Raw genomic sequence first — 24,849 nt, 5'->3', positions numbered from 1 at the left:
TTGGCCTTACTTTGCTTATGTTTTTCTATGGAGGCAATTGAAGGACTTCACAAAATAACAGCAATATCACTCATGTTTAACACAAAAAACAGCTTCTGCTGTATTTTACGTTTTTGTAAACAAATCCAATAATTATTAATGAAACATGTAGTACCCTTTTCATTCCAAAACTTTGAAACAAAATGTTGAAATGTTTTAAATAAAAAGGGTACTACATGCTTTATATTGTTTTTATTAATTTTAATTATGTAGCCCATACAATTGAAGCGATTTTATAAATTCAATAATTTATCATTAAAAAGTTGAAAAAATAAATCCGACATGGCAATATATTGGATTTATCTTTTCAATATTTCAATGAAAAATTATTGGATTTGTTCATAAAAACGTAAAATACAACGGAAGTGGACATGGCAATATGTCTTTGTGCTTCATGAAGCAATTAATGCAGAATGAATATGTTTTGCAATATGAATTTGTATTTAGTCTCATCTGATTCACAAAAATATTATGAGCAAGTAGAAATGAGCATGGCAATATTTCACTGAAAATACGTCTATGGAAACAAAATCTGTACTATTTCATGAAGGTCACAAACAATGTGTACCGGTATGAATAGAAAAGTAGAAGTGGAACAGAAAGTTGTTTTCAGATACGGTACATTATATTTTACATTCATACTCATTTCAGTTCATATTTATATCAGTTATATTTCATATTAAGTTTAATATGTAGACCTCAATTATTTTCTTTTTCCAATTAGAAACAAAGCAGGAGAAAACTTCAACAAAGAAAAAGGTTAACAACATAGAGCGATGGGCACATCTTCCTAGAGATGAATTTTCTTCTGTGGAAGTCATCATGGCTCAGAGACCTGATTGCATATTCATACGCCACGAGAAGTTCAAAGACAGGTATATTTCCTCATTCGCACACTATAGTGAAAATATAATTTTCATGAGTTCTAATGGTATTATTCATACTCACTCGGCTGGGCTGGGTGGGAATAGTCCAATTCGAACTCGGATGAATTATATTTTCACTGATCACTGTCACTGTTGTGTCGTTCTAGTTGTTCCAGTTAGGGGTAACTGTCCACTGGAACCGTATTCAACTGATCCGTTCGGCCGTTAATTCGGCCGAATATGGTTGTCCATTGGAATCGTTTACGTCAGTCTTTTTCAGTAGTTGGCTGGTTGCCAATTATTGAATTAACCACTATCACAGGATAGCCACCAAAATTTTTCATAAACAATGATTATATTGAGATTTTGAAAATTGAATAAACAAATATCTACTAAATTAGTTATTCATTACAATAATATTACCTTCAGATCCTATTTGTTTAGCAATCTTTGTCCACAGATTCCTTTGAACATCACGACGATGATATCTTTTGTCTCGCATATCCCACAATGGAGCATGCTCTTGAACCAAACTCATCAACTTTTCATTGTCCATAGTTAAAACTTTATAAAACAGAACAAGTTCAAAAAACAAAAACAGACAAGACTGTGAAACAATTTTGAGGTTAGGATGATGTTGTCCCAGCTCAACTTCGGCCGGATAGAGCCGAAAAATCCAATTCAATTCGGGTCGAAAACTTGATCCGGCCGTGCACGGACGTATGAACCTGTTGCAATGGACGAGCATCTATAGCTTTCTTTGCTGGGGGATCGTTCGGACGAATTCGGTAGTTTTCGGCCGATGCCGAAGTTTTCGGACGAAATCGGTTCCAGTGGACGGCTCACCTAGAAATTCTGCACTTATTTTCGATTCCTTAGCTCATTACAGTTGACCGTTTATTATTTTAAATTTACTATTTCAACTTTTTCTATTATGTAAATGTAAAGGCTTTTTTACAATGGCATTCTTCTTTGTTTATCTATTAAATCTTTTGCAATAATATAAATTTCTTGAATATTTTTCATTTCTAACATTTGCAGAATAGACCTACTGACAAAAGATCTTGCGGATCTTGTACCAAAAAGGCTACATGAAGGTGATCTAGTCGAAGGCGATATTTGCCTTGCTTTCTACGACGAAGATGAGTCGTAAGTATAAATTATTTGATAAAATGGTTTGCAAGTACGTATAATTTTTTTTCTTTAAGTGTAGTAGAGAAGTTGATATTGTGGTAATTATTCATATTGAATGAAAAAGACTAAGAATTGTCAAAAAACACAGATTTATTGATACTTAGAAAGACCGGTTTCGGTTATTACACCATTGTCAATCTCTGATAAACCTAGTCTTTCTAGTCTAAACTTAGTCTTTTTCATTCAATACGTATAAATTTATTTGAAGTATGTCGGAAGATGTATATAAATCGAGTAGCATACACAGTTTTTGAACACCAATAATTTAAAGTACTCGCAAGCTACGAATTCATTAAAAAAAAAACAGGAGATAATGAAAACATTTTTCAAACTATGGGTAAAATTTTCAATGAATTCTTGTGAATCAATTATTACTATGATTAGCACCTAGCGAAACCCGATTTGGTTTCATAGCAACCAATGTATGTTAATATGTTGGTAATGGTGTGGTAATAAGCAGAACCAATCAAAGCGATTCTATTTGTACTTGAATAATTTTTCTGATTGATTACCAAACCGTGTTTATCTAAGAGCGGTCATAAGAATCGCTCATAAAACAGCCCTAGGAGTGAATAGAATAACCACTGTTGTAATTGAATGGTTTGTGATCATCATCGCAGAATTATTTACTTGATTAAAAAATCGTATTTCAATTCAATTAATTTTTCTTTTTAGGGCTACTGGAATTATTAAATACAAAAATATCATGTGCCCTTTTATCACAGCACAACTAGTTTCAACTCTTCAAGGGCCAAAACAAATTGAACATTATGTAAATTAAAACATTGTGATACAATAAAAGGGTAGGCTTAGCCTACTTGAAATTTTTGTTTTCTAATAATAGCTTTAATTAATAATTATTAGTAATTAATAATAATTCTTGACATTTTTTGTGTTATAAAAATTATTTCATTTTACTCTTATGGTTCAACTATTCCAGAGATCACAATTTAAGTAGAATCTCCAATTGTTCCAATTTAATTTTCTTGTTAGTAGCTTTTCGATTCTTGTATAATGATTGATTAATGTTTAATCGTAAATTGAATTTATTTTCAGGTGGAATAGAGCGAAAGTTCTGGAATTCAAGTCGGCAACACAAGTAAAAATTTTCTTCGTTGATCACGGAGATTTCAAAGTTGTTGGTTGGAACTACTTGGCGAAAATTCCCGAGAATTTTATCACTCGTTTGCCATTTCAGGTAAATATAGGGTCTTTCAGTGAAACAGGAAGATTTCAGTTCTTTAAGATAATGTATTATTCAACTTAATGGTCATAAATGTGAAGTATAAAGACGGCCACCCCTTCTTTCTGAGGAGACAATAAGTCGTTGGTCCCGACTACCTAAAAAGTAGTAATCATCAATCTCACTCATTACCCACACACAAGCCTTAGAGCTTATGTGGGAATCACCCTCAGTATTATTATTCATATTATAAAGGTTGCGATTTACTGTATCATAAGTGGAAAAATCATATTTTTTATAACATCTGTTGAATGTCCTACATTGGAACCTATGCAATTCTCAAGTTTTCCAAGACAAGCAGCATATTCAATCAAATTTTTACCGAACTCATGTTGGGAATAGTTCTTATTTCTGAGTTCAGGATTAAGCAGTGTAGTTTGTTGCTCTATATTAAACAACAATGCAACACTATCGTACAAGAGTTGCCACGAATGCTGTAAATGCTTTATTTCCAGTCGACGTCATTTCCTTAAACAGGGATGAACCCTGCACCACAAATTTGACTACCTACAACTTTATACTGTGGGATTACTTAAAAGCAAGAGTTTTCCTCAACTTCCAAGAACAAATTCTCCACCCAGCCCATCCAACTATCCAAGCCCAAAAACAACGATTTCAATATGAATGTTATGGAATATGCTGCAAAATGGCATGAGAAAGTTGAGAAGTGTAGGACGTAGAAGATTGTCGTGGTTATAGACTGGTTTTCACTAGTAGAGTTAGTGGTCGAGTAACTGGCATACTAACTCTACCGAGCTAACTCTACTCTACTTACTTGGTTGAGTAACTGTTTTCACTACAATTGAGAATAGTAGGTAAAGTGTGTTGTCTAGTGAATAGAACCATAGAGAAACAATAGCATAAGTCTACTTACGCTATTGTTTCTCTATGATAGAACTAACCTTAAAATGTCAATACGGAACAGTCATTATCGCCGTTCAGCCACAAAAGATTTACTAAAAGCATTGATATATGCGGCTTATCTTTTGCTTGCAGAGATAACTATGGCTATTGGAGAAGAAAATGAAATTAGACTCTACTCTACTAGCTCGAGACTGTTTTTATTAGCATAGTAGTGGTAGAGTAGAGTGAGAAGCGGTGGTGGAGGAAGGCAAGTGGTAGAGTACTATCTCACGGTTCTCTCCCACTTTACTCTACTCTACTCTACTAAAAACTAGTACTCTACCATGAACGTTTTCATTGGGAGAGTTCACAAGATTGTTAGTACTGTCCCAAGGAAACTCTACCACTAACTCTACTAATGAAACCAGGTTCAAGTAATTTGACAGATTGGTATGGCTGCAACTCAAAATAACTTTTTCCTACAGTTACCTTGAAAAGTGGCCATTCCTACACTGATTACAGAACGCAAAGAATCGGGAAAAAAATTTCTGCACTCCAGATTTGCAACAAGGCAACACAAAATAGTTGGTGGGTTATATGGAGGATTAGTGCACGAAAACAAAAATTAAGTTGGTAACAATGACTGTGGTTAGATTTAGATAAGAATCATTTCAATGTCTACCCTACATTTATGATAAAATCCCAATTTAGAAATCCAAAACAAGAATAATGTTCATCTAAATCATAATTAAATAATCATCGTTTACGAATTCTCATCATTTAATAATAAATAATAGTTCTTTTCTATTGATAATAATTATTTCAACTGCAAGCAATGAGAAAAGTAGCAAATATACATTATAAAATTCGAATTTTGAGGTTAAATGATTACCGTTCGATATTCATATAAATAAAAATAATAAAAAACATAACAATACTACAATAAATATTCTCTGTTGTCTATGTTATTTTTATAAATATTTTTCAGTTTACTTTGAGCATTTTTCTCGGTAATTTGAGCAAAAGTCTAAACTTCTGAATCCTGATTCTGTAGTTTTTAGCTGGATGAAACAAACTTAGGTACGATTCTTCCCGCCGCTAGGTCGCGCGCTTGTCGGTTCAGCCATCTTGTTGTGTTCAGTCATCTTGCAGCTCGGTTCAGCCAATCAGCTGTTGGCGTGTATTTTGAAAGCGAATTTTTTGTACTATCTTCTTTTTCTGATTCTTGAATGAATAAAAATGAGAACTTTGGCTGAGAATTTTCAACTTCAATTGGATTATTAATTTTTAAATGAATTAAGGTTGTTACTAATAACAGCATCACACACACAAACATTTGATGGATTTCAGCCACCATTTTACCCATAATTACCCACTTTTCATATTCAATGGTAACTGTAGGAAAAATTTAATGTGAAATACGTGCGCAAAGTTCCTCTGCTGCACTCAAGAAGCCATTCCGCCCTCGCCTACGGCTCGGGCGTAAACGTTTCTTTCGGTGCAGCAAACTGTCACTTTGCGCACTAGTTGCACAAATAACTATTCCGGACTGCAATTAGTAAGTGAGAATCACAGTGATGATTTCCAACCTCCGATAGGAGTAGGAAATAAAAGAAGAAGAAGAAGAAGAAAATCTAGGTATTAAATAATCTAATGAACGTATAGATATAATATAGATTTAATGCTCCATTAGATTTGAAAAGTGTCATAGAAACCGATCCAAATTGAATTAATAAATAAATGAAAACAAAATTGAATTATGGAATAAGAAATTCATTATGGAAAAGTGCGACACCATCATCACACACAACACAACTTTGATGAATGAATAAATATGTTTGATTGTTTCAGGCCATGGAATGCGAACTGGTGGGTGTGAGAGCGTCGAACGAGGACATCAACTTTGACGAAGCCATCTACGAGTTGACCGAATGCGACGAGCTGTGCAAACCTCTGCAAGCCTACGTGTTCGACCTTGAACTGGAGGCGACCATAACGGGAGGACGCAAGTACTCGATCGTCCTCATCGACACCACATCGAATCCGTTTGTCGTTATCAACGAAGAGCTGTGCAGGAGGGGATTCGCCGACTGGCATCTTGACGACGAGCAGAAGTTCGACGACATTGTTTCACGATGCAAAGTGTCCGAATCCGAAGAAGATTTCCTCGACGACCCAGAATCGTACGGTTTCATCGATTTCAACGATAATGTTGAGCTGCCCGAATTGAAACCTGATAAGGAGGAATGCTTGAACAGTCAGACTTGGACGGACGTGCGGTTTGATGGTGAGAAATTAGTTCCGGTCGTTGAACCAGAGCTTGCTGCGCCGGGTCCATTCCAAAAGCTACTTGACAACTTTGAAGAGAATGAAGAAGATCTCTTCTATCTTTTAGGGGTAGGTAAACTGATGCTAGTTAACAAACTTTTACTAATAATGATTATCGATTTTACTATTTTCATTATAGAATGATAAAAATGACAATGATTTTCAACATTCAACTAATCAAGCAGTTGTTGTTCTCGCTGACAGGATTTTTCAATAACACGGGTAAGATTTTTTTCATTTCACTTATTAATACAAATCATATAGAAATCAGTGGAAGAGAGTAACAGACTCAGCCCAAAACTGCTTTCTCTCTCTCTCTCAAATTTTATAAACAGTAACATTTCTAGAAGATATAGGTTACATTTCACTTTCAAGAATTTTCAAATCCAATATTCTGTCCAACAACTAGAAACTTTGAATTAGAAGGATGAAATACTTCATTTACAATTCAATATTAAACGCAATAATCACCGAATTCTTTAGAAAAAATTAGAAGCAAAACGTAAACAAAGGATAAGCAAGGTCTTGTTTCTTTCGTTGCAAGGGTTCTGTTTTGTTCTCTCCTTGAGAACAGCTCTGATAAGATAGTTTTTAGTTTTCAAAATCACTTTCAGGTGGTTATTATCATCATCATCATCCCTCCACTTACTCATTGCACAAGCCTAAAGCTTTAAGGCTGTGCAAAGGCTAAAAATAAACTTTCTACTCGTGATATTTTTTAAAGTTTTTCGATTCGTATATCATCAAGCTATCAAAATGAAAAAGTTTTCTCAGAAAACATCTTTTTCTGATCATTACTTTTTGAGATATGAGCGCCTAAAGTTCAAATTTTTGGGACAGAACATTTCAAATTCGAAAATATATAAATCTATGAGATTTATAGGATGGATTCTTCATGGTATTGTTGATCTAGTAAAACAGAAATTTTCTGATATCAATTTTTAAGATAGTTATTCAATTTACTAAAAATAACCAAAAATGACTTATAGTTGAGTTATTTCTGGTTATTTTTGGAAAATTGAATAACTTTTTCAAAATTTTTTTGTTTTACTAGATCAACAATACCATGAAGAAACCATCCTATAAATCTCATGGATTTATATCTTATCGAATTTGAAATGTTCTGTCCCAAAAATTTAAACTTCAGGTGCTCATATCTCAAAAAGTAATGACCGAAAAAAAATGTTTTCCTGAGAAAACTTTTTCATTTTGATAGCTTGATGATATACAAATCGAAAAACTTTAAAAAATATCAGGAGTAGAAAGTTTATTTTTAGCCTTTGCACAGCCTTAAGGACATCATCCCAAACAAAACATCAATTGACCACTGCAGCCAGTGCAATAGCCTAGTTCATTTTTATATTTACTATATTTGATATTTGGCTATGTAAATAAACTTCTCAAGATGCAAATCATTGGCATTCTGATAAATTATTATCAATTTGTTCGTATTCTTACTACAAAAATGCTCATTTGTCTGAAAATACTTGTGATATTGACTTGTAGTGGAAAACTTGAATGATTTTGTTTATGAAAACAAGTAAATTCTATTTTGTTGCAGCTGAATAAAAAACAAGTACTAAAGGCTCTTCTGCCCTCACTAGAGTATGAGGCACTTGATACACCCAAAATAACAGAAATTCCGCCCTCAATGGAGTCTAAGCCCGTTGATGATTATCCGAGAATAACTGAGATCCAGAACACTTCAGATGTTGACGGCGACGTTTCGGATGCAGAAGATAAGTGTTCTGCACAAACGAAAATTAAATCAAAGCGAAAACATAAGAAACAGAATAGCGAAAAGGGGAATGACTCAGATGATGACGATGATGATGTACCTCCGCCACTTGGCCACTCTGGAGACGTGTACACCCCAAAAGTCACGTGGTTCGACGATGACTGCCATGTCTGGGTTTATATTCATCTCATCGGTGTACAAGACTACAGAATTGTCCTCTCCAAAAGAACACTGAGCGTCAGGTAAATAGTTGCATCAAATTTTCCAAATTTTATTAGAAATTTTAGTGCCGGTTGCACAAAAGCCGGTTAAATTTTAACCGTGATTAATTTCACGTGAACGAATCAGAGGAGCAGTCTTTTTAAAAACGCCTTTTCTGTTTGGTTCTCGTAAAGTTAATCACGGTTAGAATTTAACCGGCTCTTGTGCAACCGGGCTTTAAAATTCAATTGAAAATATAAGAATGACATTGAAAACTTTCAAATTTAATGAGTAAGTGATTCAAATTTATTTGAATTGTTTAGTGTGTTGTTATATTATGTTTTCTTCATATGTATAATCTATCCGCGTCACTATCTACTCAAGTCAAGCTTTTTTTGTGTCTTCGGCGAAAGGCTGCGAGCGGCAAACAGCTGTTTGAATTTGAGGTCAGGTTTTGTCCACCATTAATTTTTTAAATTTTCTTTCGTAGCTCTATTTGAGGTTAAATTATTTTTGTATCATTATACATACTGGGTTAAGTGGAATAGGGGGCTCTTATTGCCTCAATTTTGCCCACATCACTTTTGATATTGTAAATGTAAATAAAAGACATTATCTATCTATCTATAATAATTTGTAATGCTCCATTTGGTTTATTTTTTATTATTGGGTAGTTTACTTTATGTTGGAAAACTGTTAATTTTATTTCCAAAAACTTTTTTGTACAAATAAATTCAGCCATTATAAATTTATTTATATATATTTATTTATTTATTTATATTTATATTAGTTGGTTGTGATGTAAAAGACAAGTAAATGAAAACTCCTTATAATATTATATTATACTTCTAGTATAACTTGATAACTCGTGAGCCTTAATCATAAACCGTACTACACTATCATGCCTACCCGGAATTCTCCCCCACTAGCAGACAAACCGAGTAAGAGCAATACCTACTATTACTTCAGGCCTCATAACTGATGCTCTAATAAACTATGACGTCATCACATGTAGATCGATGATCTACTGGCGGTAAGCAAGCGAAATAAGAGCGCTGATGCTTGTTATCACATCTGATATGGTAATCAACAAAATTGGAATTACAATAATTCAATTTTCACGGTCTTCCATTTCAATAAATATGGTTTGTTTATCATTCTTCTAATACTCGTTTGTGGAAAGTAATGATGAATTTGGGGTTCTAAATCATGGGATACTGTTGTTTACCTAATTGTTACGGGAATTATAACAGGACTCCAAAAGTTTCCGTACAATATTTTCTTTTTCGAAAGATGAAACTTTGAAACGAAAATGGATACGAGCGATAAGAAGAAATAACTTCAATTCTAAGAAACAACGGTTTTAGTGAAGTGTAAGAGAACAGTGTGAATAAAGTGTGAGTGGAAAATTTAATTAGAGTGTAAAAGAACAGTGTAAATGAAATGTGAAATAACAGTGTAATTAGAGTATGGAAGAACAGTGTAAATAAAGTGTGTAAAAGAACATTTGAATAATAAATTAAAAATAAATGGAAAGTGTTGGAACTGTCCATAACATAATATTAAAGGTTTTAGCTAACTAAAAAGCATTCTCCTGATGAGTTTCTTTGTACCACAGATTTATTGTGATCAAGTTTGTGGGAACCTCTTTTCTAAAAAAGAGTTACATTTAATTTGGTTTATCTTTGATTTACCTCTCCTTTGATTCTAATACAGGCTGTTGAGTATTTTTGGTTGAGATGAATTTATCAATAGCTCTATCACTGAATCGAGTAAGCCTATGTCTATCAAGCTGGAAGTATGGATGAATCAATTGTAGTTATTATTATTTTCTTGGCTTTAGCGTCCTTCAAATTGAAAATAGAAAGTTCTTTTTCTTTACTAGGGTCATTTGGTTTTAATTCTTTTCCATTAACAATATCACTAAGTCCTTGAGAGTCGAACAAAATTTTAATTTTAAATTTCCACATTTGAAAGTCTTCATCGTTGGATAGCTTTCCAACCATACCCAAGTCCGAATCACTGGAACCAGCCATTTTTACTTTGAACTCGATTGCCTTACCTGATTTTACTTTTGGGTATTTTACTTTTACTTTTAATGTTTTTACTAGAGTTCAATCACTTCACCGGTATTACTATTTTAGAGTTGAATCTCCGAACTTCCATTGTTGTCTTGCACGAGAGTATTTAGGTTAAAAAAAAAGTTTTTTTACTTGCACACGAAAGATCCAGCCTGGGCCCATAACCTGTTAAAGGTTATATCAGTGAAGAAATAAATTATTACGATTATTTGAACATTATTACTGATTTTATTTTTACTTTAAAGTCAAACCAATACATTAAACTCAAACGTTTTAATTAAGGCATGTTACACACACTTCACAGAGACAGAGTACAGTACAGAGTCACCAGTGCCTTGCCAATCACACATATTATTATTTAGTCTATTTCATTGTCAAACAACATTATTGCATTAGTGGAATAAAGTGTTTTTATCTCAATAAAATTTATATTTAATAGAATACAAATTAATGTCTTCAATCTAGAATTTAGATAGTATTCCATCCAATAAAAAATCGATACAATCACTAAAGTATGCAATATACAATCACCTAAAAATATACATTTATTGTAACTTGCACAACAATAATTATCAACGTAATCAATGTAATATTCGGCACTGCCAACATAAGAGTACTTGTGTGTTGGCAGTGAGTTGAGGTTAAATTATTCTGCTTCAATTCAGGTCAAGTAAGAAGCGATATAAAAATTAAAATAAAAAGAGCTAAAGAAAGTATTACAGCAATATACAAAAGTCTCAAAGGCTCAGAAAATTAATAAAACAATATGAAAATCTTGAAGCACCCTTTTATTTTTAGTTGAATTATTTTAAAGTTTTTTTTTAATAAAAGGGTGCTTCAAGATTTTTATTTTGTTTTATCAATTTTTATAAAGATAATATACGGTACTATGGATTAACGTTAGTGTTAAAAACTAAAACAGGATATTAACACCTGGTTCAAATGCAATTACTTATTCTATCCATAGTTAAGGAACTGGAATAACCAACCGGCTTTTTAAAAAGAATTATTTATTTCAACATACTAATACATCTAATACATGGTTATAAGCGATGTACGCTCTACGAGCTCTGGCAACAGACTGACTCGAAAAAGCAACTAAACTAATGGCTAGTAAATAACAATGCATAGCTACATCAGCATTATAAAGGGGGTTACCAAATGTAACTCCTCCCCCCCAAGTGTGAAGCTGCCCTCAGCTTCAAAAATAAAATGGTATTAAGTCCAAGTACAAAAATTAAGTATTAGTTACATGGCAATCTTGGATACATTTGTTGGGAATCGGTATTAACAATATCGTTATCCACGCCAGAATTACAATTATTTGAGTTAGAAATGGACAGTTTTTGCCAAATTATTTTAATAAAAATGAATATCAATAAAATTACAACCAAAATAAATAATATAGTAATTACAACAATATAGATGATTCTATTGTCTTGTAGAGGTAATTCATCAATAATATCAAGTTGTTGAAATTTTATGTTTGCAGTATGTACTTCATCAAAACTAAAATTAGAAATCTTCTTATTTTCTATAAGTTTAGTTGGCACAATAACTTCATTTTCCCAAAATATGTTTGGTCTGTAATATCCAATTAAAGTCTCTGAGTTATCAATTTTTAACAATTTAGTTTTTCTGTTTGGAAAGAGAGTAACATTTTTCTTCTTGGCAGAACTGTAAATTATACATGAACTTACATTAAATAATATAAAACTATCAATTATGTTAATATATTTCACTAAAGAAGACCCATCTTTTAAAACTAATTTATTACATCCATTTAAATCTCTATCATCTAACAATTGTTCAATACATAAATTTTCAATACGACTTATATTACTACAATAATAATTATCATTGATAAGTTCGCAAGTTCCAAAAAATAATTTATCATTACGGAGTACAAAAGAAGGATGTACAATTGTTGTTACAATTTCATTTTCTTGAATGACAGGATATGACAACAGGAAAAATGTTTCATAAATTGCCGACTGTAGCGGTACTTCAATGAAATAAGAAATGTGGTCTTTAAACATTGCACAATGGACTTTGCTGAGTTTCCATATTACACTGACATCGTTTGAAATGAAGCTAAAATTCGAATTTCGGTGCATGAGAAAAAGTTCATCGTGAGAAATAATAGTCGAGTGGAGTACATTCAATTTACAAAATTCTAAGCTTGTTACAATATCAGAAATTTTATTATTTAAAAGCAAGAGAGAGTCAAATAACAATGAGGATTGCTGATTAAGTTCGATTCTGTTTGATTCATTATACAATGAATTAAAGTAATTACTGATTTTCATATTATTTGATCGTATTGTTTTCATTTCATTGTTGAATTCCTCCATTAATTTATGATTAACAGCAAATTGTTTTTCTACATTATTACTAAGATGGTATTCGTTTGATTGCACAGTTTGTAAAATTTTATCATATCGTTCCTTATCGTTAGCGTCCATATTACCAGTGAGCCAAGAAAGTGCAGATCCTACACTATTAAAAAGGCCTCGTTTTTGTCTATAATTAATTGATTGGATTTGATTTAATTTACTCTTCGTATACTTTAAATTTAATTTCATGATGCTTAGGCGACTCTTATCAATATCCTTATTAGCTAAAAAATCAATAAATGTTTCTATATTACTTAATTCTAATCTTAAATAGCTAGTACTTATTTTATGAACATATGTGTATGTCGTGTTAACAATAAAGGAGTTCTGAATTTTAATGGGAGCAACACCGGAGGATTTGCTCAGATCAATCATTTCATAAGGTGCTGCTGGGGCCAGCAACAGGAGAAGTAGGATTGGTATCATCGTGTCCTGTAACACATAAGTTCTTTCGTTTCACCAGTTTTTTGGGGCGTTTCATTCTATTGGGGTGTACTTTAAATGGGCGTTTCTGAATTGCTCGAGGGTTCGTAGCTAGTTTATCGTCTTTACTGTAGTTTACTTTGAAGAATTTCGGTTTAGTTTTTTTGTTAAAAGTTGTTTTAATGTAAGGTTCTTTTTCAATTTCTACATCCTTTTCACGATTGACATTCAGTTGTTCAGTGCGTGTTTGTTTTTCGGATTCAATTTTATTCTTTATCAACTTGTGAACTAAGTTCATTCTTTCTAAATATTGGTGAGACTGTTGTTCTGTCACCAATCTTTCCGTAACTCTGTTAACAAAAGGATTGTTTGATATGCCATAAGTTATTTCCATGGGAGTCATTTTCAGAGTTGAGTTGAGCGTATTATTAAATGCTATAACTGCTAGTTTCATGTTTGTTTCTGTTGAATTGTTTTTATTCTCCAATTGAATTGCATTTAGGATTTCGATAAGCGTAGAATGAGCTCTTTCAATTAAGCCCTGAGAGTCTGGGTGTCCAGGAGTGACATAGTATGCTTCAACACCGTACAATCTCAAAAAGTCGCGTAAACCTGCATTGTCAAACTCACGGCCGTTGTCCATTTGTATAATTTTGGGTAGGGGAAAAGATGAAAAATAATCATTCAGGCGTTCTTGAATATCGATTTGGTTCAAACTTTTTAGGGGATGGACTGTTAATCGTTTGGAAAAACAATCAATCATTGTCAAAAACTTTATTTTATCGTATTGGAAACAGTCAATTTGTAGTTTTTCAAATGGTTTATCTGGAGTAGGAGTGACTTTATATGTGACTCTAACAGGTTGTCTATCATACTTTACTTTCAGGCATACAGCACACTTGTTAATGTAATCTGTTACGTCTCGTAGCATTGATGGCCAGTAATATCTTCTTCTTACCTGATTATACGTTTCATTGATACCTCTGTGGTACGTCTTTCCTTCATGGTGATTTGAAATTATCTGTTTTTGTTCATCAGTATCCACTATATCTAAATTCATTTTCTTATACCTTTTCAGTTTTATCGAATCGAACGTTTCTAATAACACATTTTTAAAATTGTTGAAAATTTTCTCGTACTCATCATACAAAACACCTTCTCGCGAACAGAAAACTCCATATACTGTTTTTGGTTTCAAAAACTCAATACATTTATTTTTCATGTCATCATAATCGTTAGCGTTCCTAAAATAAATGGTCAATCGTCTTTTACCAAAAATTTTTCTTAATTGAGGGGCTTGGTCACCTCTTTCAAGAATAAGTTGGTTATGCTCAATATTAAGCAACTTATCATCATCAGCTATAACTACCTGTTCATTTGAGCTTTCTTGCGAGTGTATCGTAGCTAAGCTGCGATTATCGTTCTCGGCTTCTTGTTCGTCATCATTATTATCATTACTCACGATATTCTCACGATCAATGTCATCATAAGCATTATTATTTACAAAGTTTCCTTGATTAGCATTATTTACTAAGTTATCATTACCAGTATTATCATTCCGCTCGCCTAATGTACCTATTCGTTGAAAAAAATCTTCGTAGGTACTACTATCTATCGAGGGTACGTCAGTGTTAGTATTGAACCTTATCAAATCGTCTATACTTATATCATCATATTCGTGGGGGTCATCACTAGTATTCTCCAAACCTTGAAAATCATTCACAAAACCTCGAAAACCATCCTCGAAACCTCGAAAACCATTCTCTTCATTTTCCATCATAGTGACGTCATAAGGACGGGACAAAGCATCCGCTACAAAGTTGGTTTTCCCTTTTATGTAGGTAATGTCAAAATCGAATTCTTCTAACAAAAGTTTCCATCTTATCAATTTGGAATTTGGCTCTTTAATACTATGAAGCCATTGGAGAGGTTTGTGATCAGTCTGAATTAAAAACTTACGTCCATATAAGTAGGGCCTAAAATATTTACAACACCACACAATAGCCAATAGTTCTTTTTCTATGGTTGAAAGATTGATCTCATTTTTGTTCAATGTCCTTGAAGCATAGGCAACAGGTAGATCTTTACCATTGAAAATCTGTGAAAGCACTCCTCCAATAGCAAAATTGCTAGCGTCAGTAGTAACTATGAATTGTTTAGAAAAATCGGGTAACTGCAATATTGGACTGTTTTGTAGCATTGTTTTCAGTTTTTCAAATGCATTAACGTACTCCTTATTAGAAATGTCAACCTTGACATCTTTTTTCAAAGCTTGAGTCAGAGGCTTAGCGATTTTTGCATAGTTTTTGATCATTTTTCTGTAGTAACCAGTTAATCCTAAAAATTGTTTTATTTGTTTTTCGGTTTTGGGAATCGGGAAGTCTTTGATTGCTTTCAATTTGGCGGGATTTGGTTGAATTCCTTCTTCTGAGATTACATGTCCTAGGTACAACAATTCTCTTTTGAAAAATTCAGTTTTATCGAGCTGTATTTTAAGATTGTGTTCTTTCAATTTTTTGAAAACGGATCTCAAATGTTTCAAATGCTCCTCTAAATTGTCAGAGAATACAATTATGTCGTCCATATACACTAAAACATTCGGCATTCTAGCAAATAGTATGTTCATATTACGCTGAAAAAATGGGGGTGCATTTTTCAATCCAAAGGGAAGCCTTAGAAATTCGAAGTGGCCGTCTTCTGTTGAAAAAGCTGTTTTTGGGACAGACTCTGGGTCCATTTCAATCTGATGGAAACCAGAATATAAATCTATCGTCGAGAAATACGTAGCTCGTCCTATTTTTCCAAATAGATCTTCAATATTTGGTAGAGGATATTTGTCAGCTATAGTTTTTTCATTGAGTTTTCTGTAATCGATTACCATTCTAATTTTCTTTTGACCAGAAGCATCCATTTTCTTGGGAACTACCCATATTGGAGAGTTGTATGGGGAGTTTGAGGGTTGAATTATTTTGTTCTTTAGCAACTTTTCTATCTCAATTTGAACGTCTTTCTTGAAAATTTGAGGGTACCTATAATTTCTTGTGTATACAGGATTGTCATCAACTGTGTTGATTTTGTGTTTGAGTAAGTTCGTCGACCCTAGAGGGATATTTTCAAGTTTGATTATTTCGGGAAATTTAATTACTAAATCAAATATCTCCCTTTTCTCTTCATCATTCATATGATCTGTACGCAAAGTTTCAAAAATCAAATTCTTCACTAATGCAAAATGTTCGGGACTCTCGGTCACTGATTCATTAGTTGGCTCATAAATAGTTTCTATCTCATCTATTTCCATGGGTTCAGGACTGATGGTCATGAGTTCATGAGAAAACGCTAGACATGTACATTCATCATTAACTATATCTACTATACCTTCTTCAATACTAAATTTATCATTTGTTACAGGTTTAAGCAATCCTCGTCCTACATTGGGAATAGACCTAACTGGGACAGTTATCACATTAAAACCTGGTTTCAATTCAATTTCGTTACTACTAGAATTCATTACAAATAATAATTTTTTCGATCCATTATCATAATCTAACGTCTTATCCTTGAAATTAACATTGGCATTGAGTACACTTAGAGTTTCATGTCCTAATAAAATGTCATACTTCTTAGAAAATTCAAATAAATACATCTTAATTCTAGCACACATTGGAAACACTTGTGACGAGTTCATAAAAATATACTCATCTCCTTTTCTTTCACCAGCAGGTGTCTTCACGATAAATTCTTCCTTAAATCTAGTCACATCAGGTGGTACAATAGCGGGATTTATATAGTTCTTCACTGATCCAGTGTCAACAAGCCATTTTAGATTAGAATCATCGACAAAGTACGGGAGGGATTTGTTGATAATCTTCAACTCGAACTGATTGGCGGGTCCCCCGAAGGAGCTGGGCCTAATCCTAAAAAACGGTCTGCCAATTCGTTTACAGCTGAAGTGAGAGAATCGATTTGAGTTTGCATAGATTGAACGAAACTAGTTTCATCAAGTGGAGTGACATTTACGTTAGATTCGTCAATGCAATTTCCTTCCATATAATGAACATCGTGGAACGAATTGTTCCGTGCAGAGTTGTTACTACGATTGGTTGAAACAGTACGCATTGAGACAGTATTTTGAGAATTCCAATTTGGAGACTGTCGAACGTTTTGTGCACCGCCTTGGAAATTACGAAAGTTACTGTTGAAGGATTTTGGTTGGACAGTTTGAAATTGAGACTGCTGAAATCTTGCGTTAAATGGTACTAGATTCTGTTGAGGCTGTTGAGATTGGATTTGTGGAGGTTGTTGGAATTGGTTGTGTTGAAACCTATATTGGTTAAAAGGAGCAAAAGTTTGCTTGAAGGGTTGTTGGAAACTTCGAGGTGAATACTGCCTGAATTGGGGAAACACTGATCGCGGTTGAAAGAAGTTACGCTGCCGAAATTGAGGATTGATAACTGCATTATCAGACACAGATTCCGTAAGTTTCAATTGATTTAGCACAATACTGCAATCACTGCGAAGGGTGTCGCGGGCTTCGTCCAAGTTCTTAAGCTTGTAGACTTGGAGATGAGCTCCGAGTGTTGGATGAACACCGTGAATAAGTGTCCTTACAAGTGTCATGTCAAGTTGTTCAAGAAGGTTTTTGAGTAAGTCGCCGGATACACCGTCTAATTTGTAGCGAGTAACTACCCTGGTTCGTTTTTCGTTTAGTCTGTCAAGAAAGTCAAGGGGATGTTCATGTTGAAAAGTTTTCATGATAGCAATCTCTGCTATGAGGTCTGGAACAGTACGTTTATCGGAAAAGTGTTTCTTTATGAGTTGAATAAGTTCGATTACATTGGAGCACTCACTATTTTGAACTACGCTATCAGCTGTGCCTTCTAAGTTGTGAAGTGCAGCGGTATACAAAAGCCAGTGGTTCTGGTCACGTTGAGTTTTTTCGATAGCATCATTACAGTAAAGTCTGAAAAGTTCTTCAATGGATCTGAGAAATTTGGGAATTTTATCAGGTGTCCCATCGAACTTGGGAATAAAGTCCAACAGATGTTTGGGGATAGTTGCCATAGTGGAAGAGTCTAATTTGGAGGGCTTGATGAGTTGATTTGAAGCAGAAGAAAGTGAAGCTGAGGTAGAAGAATTCATTCGTTACTTACAGTAGCAGCAATGGTAAGAACTGGATTTACTTCCGGTTGTTGGATGAAAGCGTTCCGGAAGGAGTCTGCCAGTGTGGTTGCCAAGATGAAAGGAGTCCGGTGGCGTGGTTATCCCGTGTAGAAGTTCCGTTGAAGTTGAAGGTTCACCTCACTTAGTCCTCCGATAGGTTCCTTTTCAAAGTCGAAATAAGCGATCGCGACACGAATCGGAAAACTAATATTGTCAAACGAACAACATCGGAAAACTGCGCGAGGGTGGTTCGGGCGCCAGTTAAGGAACTGGAATAACCAACCGGCTTTTTAAAAAGAATTATTTATTTCAACATACTAATACATCTAATACATGGTTATAAGCGATGTACGCTCTACGAGCTCTGGCAACAGACTGACTCGAAAAAGCAACTAAACTAATGGCTAGTAAATAACAATGCATAGCTACATCAGCATTATAAAGGGGGTTACCAAATGTAACTCTAGGTTACGAATGTCCATTGAATTTTAACGTGTGATCAAGGTACATATTTTAAACATTGACCTATTAGTTTCCTGATTGCGACGTTGACGAAGGACCAGTCTGCAGGTGCGGTACGAAGAGGATTGAAAAAAACAAGAAAACATTTGTCCTTATACAGTGCCGCCAAACTCCGGCGCAACGCTATAGAACGTCGTCAGCATATTCTTGTTCATATTTGAGCGGCTGGAATTATGACAAAGTCCTTTGCACAAGCTATCAAGGTTATTGGGTTAAGCTATCAAGGTATCCCGGAAATCGCACCCCGCTTTACAAAAGAGGTACAATTGTAGTAGCGGTTATTTTCATGAACTCTCTGAAAGACATGTCTCCATTGATATCAGAGGATGTGATTCTGGTCTTTCGATTAGACGACTCCTATTACAAAAATAGGATTTGAGGTATTACTGTAATGTTTGCACATGAAACGGTGATGTTTGTACCTTTAGATGCCCATTCACAGAGAGGGAGGGTATCGAGGATGCCCTCATATTAAACTAAGGAGTTCTACAATAATATTGAGCAAGAAAAATGATGAAATATGCGAAAGTTGAGGTACTAATTTTATTTTTTTTTTACGTGAAACGGTGAAGTTTGAACTTTTAGATGTCCATTTTCAGAGAGGGTATCGAGGATACCCCCATATTTAACTAAGGAGTTCTTCAATAATAATGAGCAAGAAATATGATGAAATATGCGAAAGTTGAAGTATTACTGTAATGTTTTTATATGAAACGGTTAAGTTTCGATGTCCATTTACAGAGAGGGTATCTACATCTAGGATACCCTTCAGCACTTGACCGTAGAGCGTGACGTTGACCGTGATCAGTGATTTGAAGAAATAACTACCTACTGGAACTTTTTTGTTATTTTTACAGTTTTATTTTATGGAGTTTTCTATTACATTGCTAATTGGAAAAATGAGCATTATCATTAGTGTTTTATTGTTTAGGAAATGAGGCTCCGAAACATGTGGCTTTCAAACCGGGGGAACTGATCATGGACCCTAAACCATCGGGCTACTACTCAGGGGAGTCCGACTTCTCTTCAGACGACATCTGTTGGTCGGACTCGGATGATAGCAGATGAAGCCCATCCCCCCGCCCCGCCCGCTGCCCAGCAAAGGTAATCAAATCCAATAAAATATACATTTTATTGATTTATGATTAAATTAATTCACTTGAGCTTGACGCAGGAATGAATATACTATTGCAAGAATCAAATAATAATTATAAATTCGGTAGCCTATATTGAAATTGATTTATTTTCTTCTTCTTCTTTTACAAAAATACAATATATATATACAATATAAAATGTGAAGAAGGCTCCTCATATGGGCAAATGCCTGTGAGTGAGGAGCGAGTTCCAAATACAATATTGAGTATTCTATACTTGTAAAAATAAAGACAAATCATAGAAAAGTAAAGATTTTAGCTTTCAGAATTAATGATAAATAACAAGCGACAAAATACCTATAATAAAATCTAAAATACCTATGAGTAGTATAATACAGTATCTTTTCAAGTAGGTAACTTACACTTTTCAGGCTTCGACGTAGATGGATGCCAGCATGCACTCCGAAACACACACACACACACACACACACACACACACACACACACACACAACTCATAATCTATTGACATACGTAGAAATAACATAATCTTCTAGTTCATTACAACTGATACTAGAGATCCACTCATCAACATTTTTTTTTTAAATACCAATTCTTTTATTTACTGGGTTTTTTATATGTTCAGGTAATTTGGAAAAAGTATATAGATTTTATAATGGGATGATGTGGAGGTAATTGTTTTTAGTAAGCGAGGAACAACGGTACCGGTATTTAAAGCAGAACGGGTCTGATACGTGTGAGGGATACCCGTAAACAGAGTTGATTTGTGTTTAAAAATGTACATGATCAAGGCTTTGATATAAATTCGTCTGATATTGTTAACTATGAATTCATTAAACAGGGTTTCATGTCTTACATAATCAAAATATTTGTTTTCAATTTTATAGGCTGTTTACACAACCAATACTATAGTCAACCGCACGAAAATAGTCCAATGAAAATTGGAACGGTTGAGCATTTCTTGCAACTGTAAAAATGATGAGAAGTTTGAATCTATATTGGTTCTCAAGATATTCCACAAAATTTGCAGACCATGATTTGTTGGAACGGGTGGGATTATAATTTGGCTAGAACAGTACTCTACCATATCTTGTTATTGAGATACTCTAAAACTCTACCATTTAAAAAAAAAATTTGTTTGTTTCTGTTTGTCGAACACATTGGTGGTAAACGGATCCATTTATTATTAATGGATCCATAGTTATGTTTCAATTTAAAAATCCTGTTTTGTCGCTCATGTCCTTGAGTTTTGTGCAAATTTTAACTCACTCTGAATCTTTCGTATTGATTTGATAGTTTATGATTTCTCATTGTTCCAGGATGGTTTTTCGTTGTTGATCGATTTTGATGCGTATTGGGACTGAGCATATGGGTACTCACTGCAATGCCAAAGTTTAAGATTAGTTTATTTCCATTTAAGAAACGTTATGATTTGATTGAATAAGTGCCATATTTTCACCATCTACTATTACATGCAGAACTTCTACCACCTTGCTACTCAAAGAAAGTTTACTTCATTTTATTTTTAAAAACCATGCAGTTTGTATGTAGGCTTATTTCGTTCTACAGAATTTTCTATTATTTTTTGTAAGATGATTATTCATTCCAGATACCTCATTATCGTTCAATTTCTACCCTAGAATTGTAAAGAAAATTATTTAATCATTAGCATGATTCAATTATGGTTCATGATCAATAGATTTATTTGAGACAATTATCAATATGATTTTTTCGTTGTGCAGGATATTTTATTTGAAACACTTTGTAGTATCTTATTTTTATTTTAAACTTGTAAATAAAATTAGATACACTCAATAATTATTATTTTTCAAATATTAATGATCTGTAAAATTTGTATTCATTTGAATGCGTTGGCTATTCATTAGGCTTATTCATTATTTTAAACTTTTAAATAAAATTAGATACATTCAATAATTATTATTTTTCAAAATATTAATGATTTGTAAAATTTGTATTCATTTGAATGCGTTGGCTATTCATTAGGCTTATTCATTATTTTTCAAATATTAATGATCTGTAAAATTTGTATTCATTTGAATGCGTTGGCTATTCATTATTTTAAACTTGTAAATAAAATTAGATACACTCAATAATCATTATTTTTTAAATATGAATGATCTGTAAAATTTGTATTCATTTGAATGCGTTGGCTATTCATTAGGCTGTTCCATTTTCACATTACATTGTGATAGATTTTCATAATGTTATTGCATTAGCTACTAGAATGCACGAACCATACACTATATTGAAAATGTTCTGCCAGTTTTGTGTATTTAATGTTCTTTTTTGGATGAATAAGTTGTTTGGATGTGAGTATTAGTTTATTTGATAATTTTTTACAAAACTTTTGATCTGTAAACTTCTGTTCTTCGTAATTTATGATCTCTTACATGAATGTACGGTCCACGGTACATGAATGTTGTTGCACTCATTTCTTGGCTCTGTCTTTGAAATTTGTTTTCTACCGGTATAAGTAGATTTAAGTAGTCACTAGTTGTGAAGGAGAATGGAAGGATACTTATAATCTGAATGTAGATTTATTTAACTGGAATTATAATCATCAATGAGTCAGTAGTTATTAAGGAAAGTAAAGTCAAGACTTGAATGCAGATTTAAGCATTCAATTCAAATGGATTTCTTCAAATTATCAGTGTTGGTGTTGATGTTTCATCTTAATATTTGTATTTATTTTATTCACTGTGATTTGTTGGCAACTTGATGATAATTGTGATTTGATTGAATACTGTTTGGTAATATTAAGATAGAATTGTTGAATGCTTTTTAGTGATAGTGTGTTAGTAGAGGGTGATGAATTGAGTTGCTACTGTTTGATTTTATGCACTATCTGATAATTTAGATTGAATATTAGTAGAGTTTTGAAACTCTAGTTTCAAAAGTCACTTAGTTTGTGGTTATTTTGTTTATTTTAATTGAACGTTTGTTTAGAATTTCAGTGTAAATCGAGCGCTAAAATTGATCTACTAAATTTATCACTGGTTTTTGACATTCAGCAAATAATCTATTTTTATGAGCAATTTACATAAAATCAACAAAAAATTTTTATTGTAGTCGTGTAGTCGGCTACTAGATATTAAGCACCTTGTTTGCAGTAAGGTATCAAGCTGACAAAATATAATATTGAAAAATCATTTTCAATACGAAAAAATATATTTCTATTAAAATTCGACTGTTCGAGAACCGTATTTGATTTTGTTATAAAAATGTTAAACAATCTACATAAAATCAACAACACTGTTTCAATGTAGTCGACTACTGTATAAGCAGCTTGTTTGTAGTAAGGTGCTGACAAAATATAATATTGAAAAATCATTTTTAATACGAAAAAATATATTTCTATTAAAATTCGACTGTTAGAGTATTTAATTTTGTTTAAAAAATGATATAATTATTTGTTATATTATACAGTAGCTCACTTGAAATGGTTTTATACTTTTATATGAAGAAATATAACAGTGTTGCAAATATTGAACAATCGTTTTTCAGCAAATAATTTCTTCTGATGAACAAGTTACATAAAATCTTCAACACTGTTTGAATGTAGTCGGCTGCTGTATAAGCAGCTTGTTTACAGTACAGAGACTATATAACTGTTTATATAGTTACTGTAGTTTACAGTAAGGTATCAAGCTGACAAAATATAATATTGAAATACATTTTTAATACGAAAAAATAGATTTTTTATTAAAATTCGACTGTTAGAGTATTTAATTTTGTTATAAAAATGATATAATTATTTATCATATTATACAGAAGTTCACTTTTAATGATTTTAGAAATGGTTTTATACTTTTATATGAAGAAATATAACACTGTTGCAAACATTGAACAATCATTTTCATTCACCCTTCAATTTATCATCAGAATTGAATTCAAGGCTATGTGCCTGTTGCACAAAAGCCGGTTAAATTTTAATCGTGATTAATTCCATGAGAACCAATTAGAGAAACCGCCTTATCAAAATATTCAAAAACGCCTTCTCTGATTGGTGCATGTGGAATTAATCATGATTAAAATTCAACTGGCTTTTGTGCAACCGGGCCATAGGCCATGACTTTTGCGCGGATAATGTGGTGATGCAAAGAAAATGCCGACGGAATGGAAATCAGGTGAACTTGTATGATACTGAAAATTATATTATTCAAGTAGTAAGTACCGGTTGCACAAAAGTTTGTTAAATTATAACCGTGATTAATCAGAGAAGCCTTCTCTGATTGGTTCTCGTTGATTTAAACATGATTAAAATTCAACAGACTTGTAGAATTCAACACCTTCCGTGGGTAAAGCCTGGATAAATCTGTCTTGAAGCATTCCGATCCGACCCAAGTCCGATTTTATTTCTACATTGTTAAAAACGATCTGGTAACGTTGCAGAGATAGAAAAGGATAGCGCTATCTGCTTTGTTGAATGTTAGGAACAAAACTGTACAATGTGGATCTCAACGTCGGATCTGTAGTCGGATGGGAAAGCTTCACGACAAATGTGGCCTGGGCTTAAAGGCGGTCCAAACTTTATCTTTTCATAAAATTCTCGCACGGCCGAGCTTAGTGTGAATTAGAAATTGCCATTAGAAATTATGATAAGAATATTTTAACGTGGAAATCCATCTTAAAGTAACGTAACTAGTGGTTTCATACTTGGTTCATGAATGAACAATGAAC

The 24,849-nt window shown here is 33.2% G+C and overlaps 1 protein-coding gene and 1 long non-coding RNA gene across 2 annotated transcripts in view; both read left to right on the top strand.

Annotated features, from left to right (window-relative positions):
- LOC111050605 (putative ATP-dependent RNA helicase TDRD12) overlaps positions 1–8,497 on the top strand; it is a 52,764-nt gene extending 44,267 nt beyond the window's left edge. Inside the window, exons 19-23 of the mRNA XM_039422967.1 lie at positions 764–914; positions 1,947–2,054; positions 3,156–3,297; positions 6,037–6,582; positions 8,075–8,497. Coding sequence (XP_039278901.1) covers positions 764–914; positions 1,947–2,054; positions 3,156–3,297; positions 6,037–6,582; positions 8,075–8,497 — 1,370 coding nt within the window. The remainder of the gene's footprint in view (positions 1–763; positions 915–1,946; positions 2,055–3,155; positions 3,298–6,036; positions 6,583–8,074) is intronic.
- An 11,468-nt stretch (positions 8,498–19,965) lies between these two features.
- Positions 19,966–24,011, top strand: LOC120350643. Its single transcript, XR_005570963.1, has 2 exons — positions 19,966–20,138; positions 21,468–24,011. It is a non-coding gene; the product is annotated as an uncharacterized LOC120350643 (long non-coding RNA).
- The last annotated feature ends 838 nt before the right edge of the window (positions 24,012–24,849 follow it).

This window comes from Nilaparvata lugens, chromosome 3, assembly GCF_014356525.2.
Source record: "Nilaparvata lugens isolate BPH chromosome 3, ASM1435652v1, whole genome shotgun sequence".
In the NCBI taxonomy this organism is placed as follows: Eukaryota; Metazoa; Arthropoda; class Insecta; order Hemiptera; family Delphacidae; genus Nilaparvata; species Nilaparvata lugens.
The sequence above is the reverse complement of the archived record's forward strand: the minus strand, read 5'-3'. Positions and strand labels throughout refer to the sequence as shown.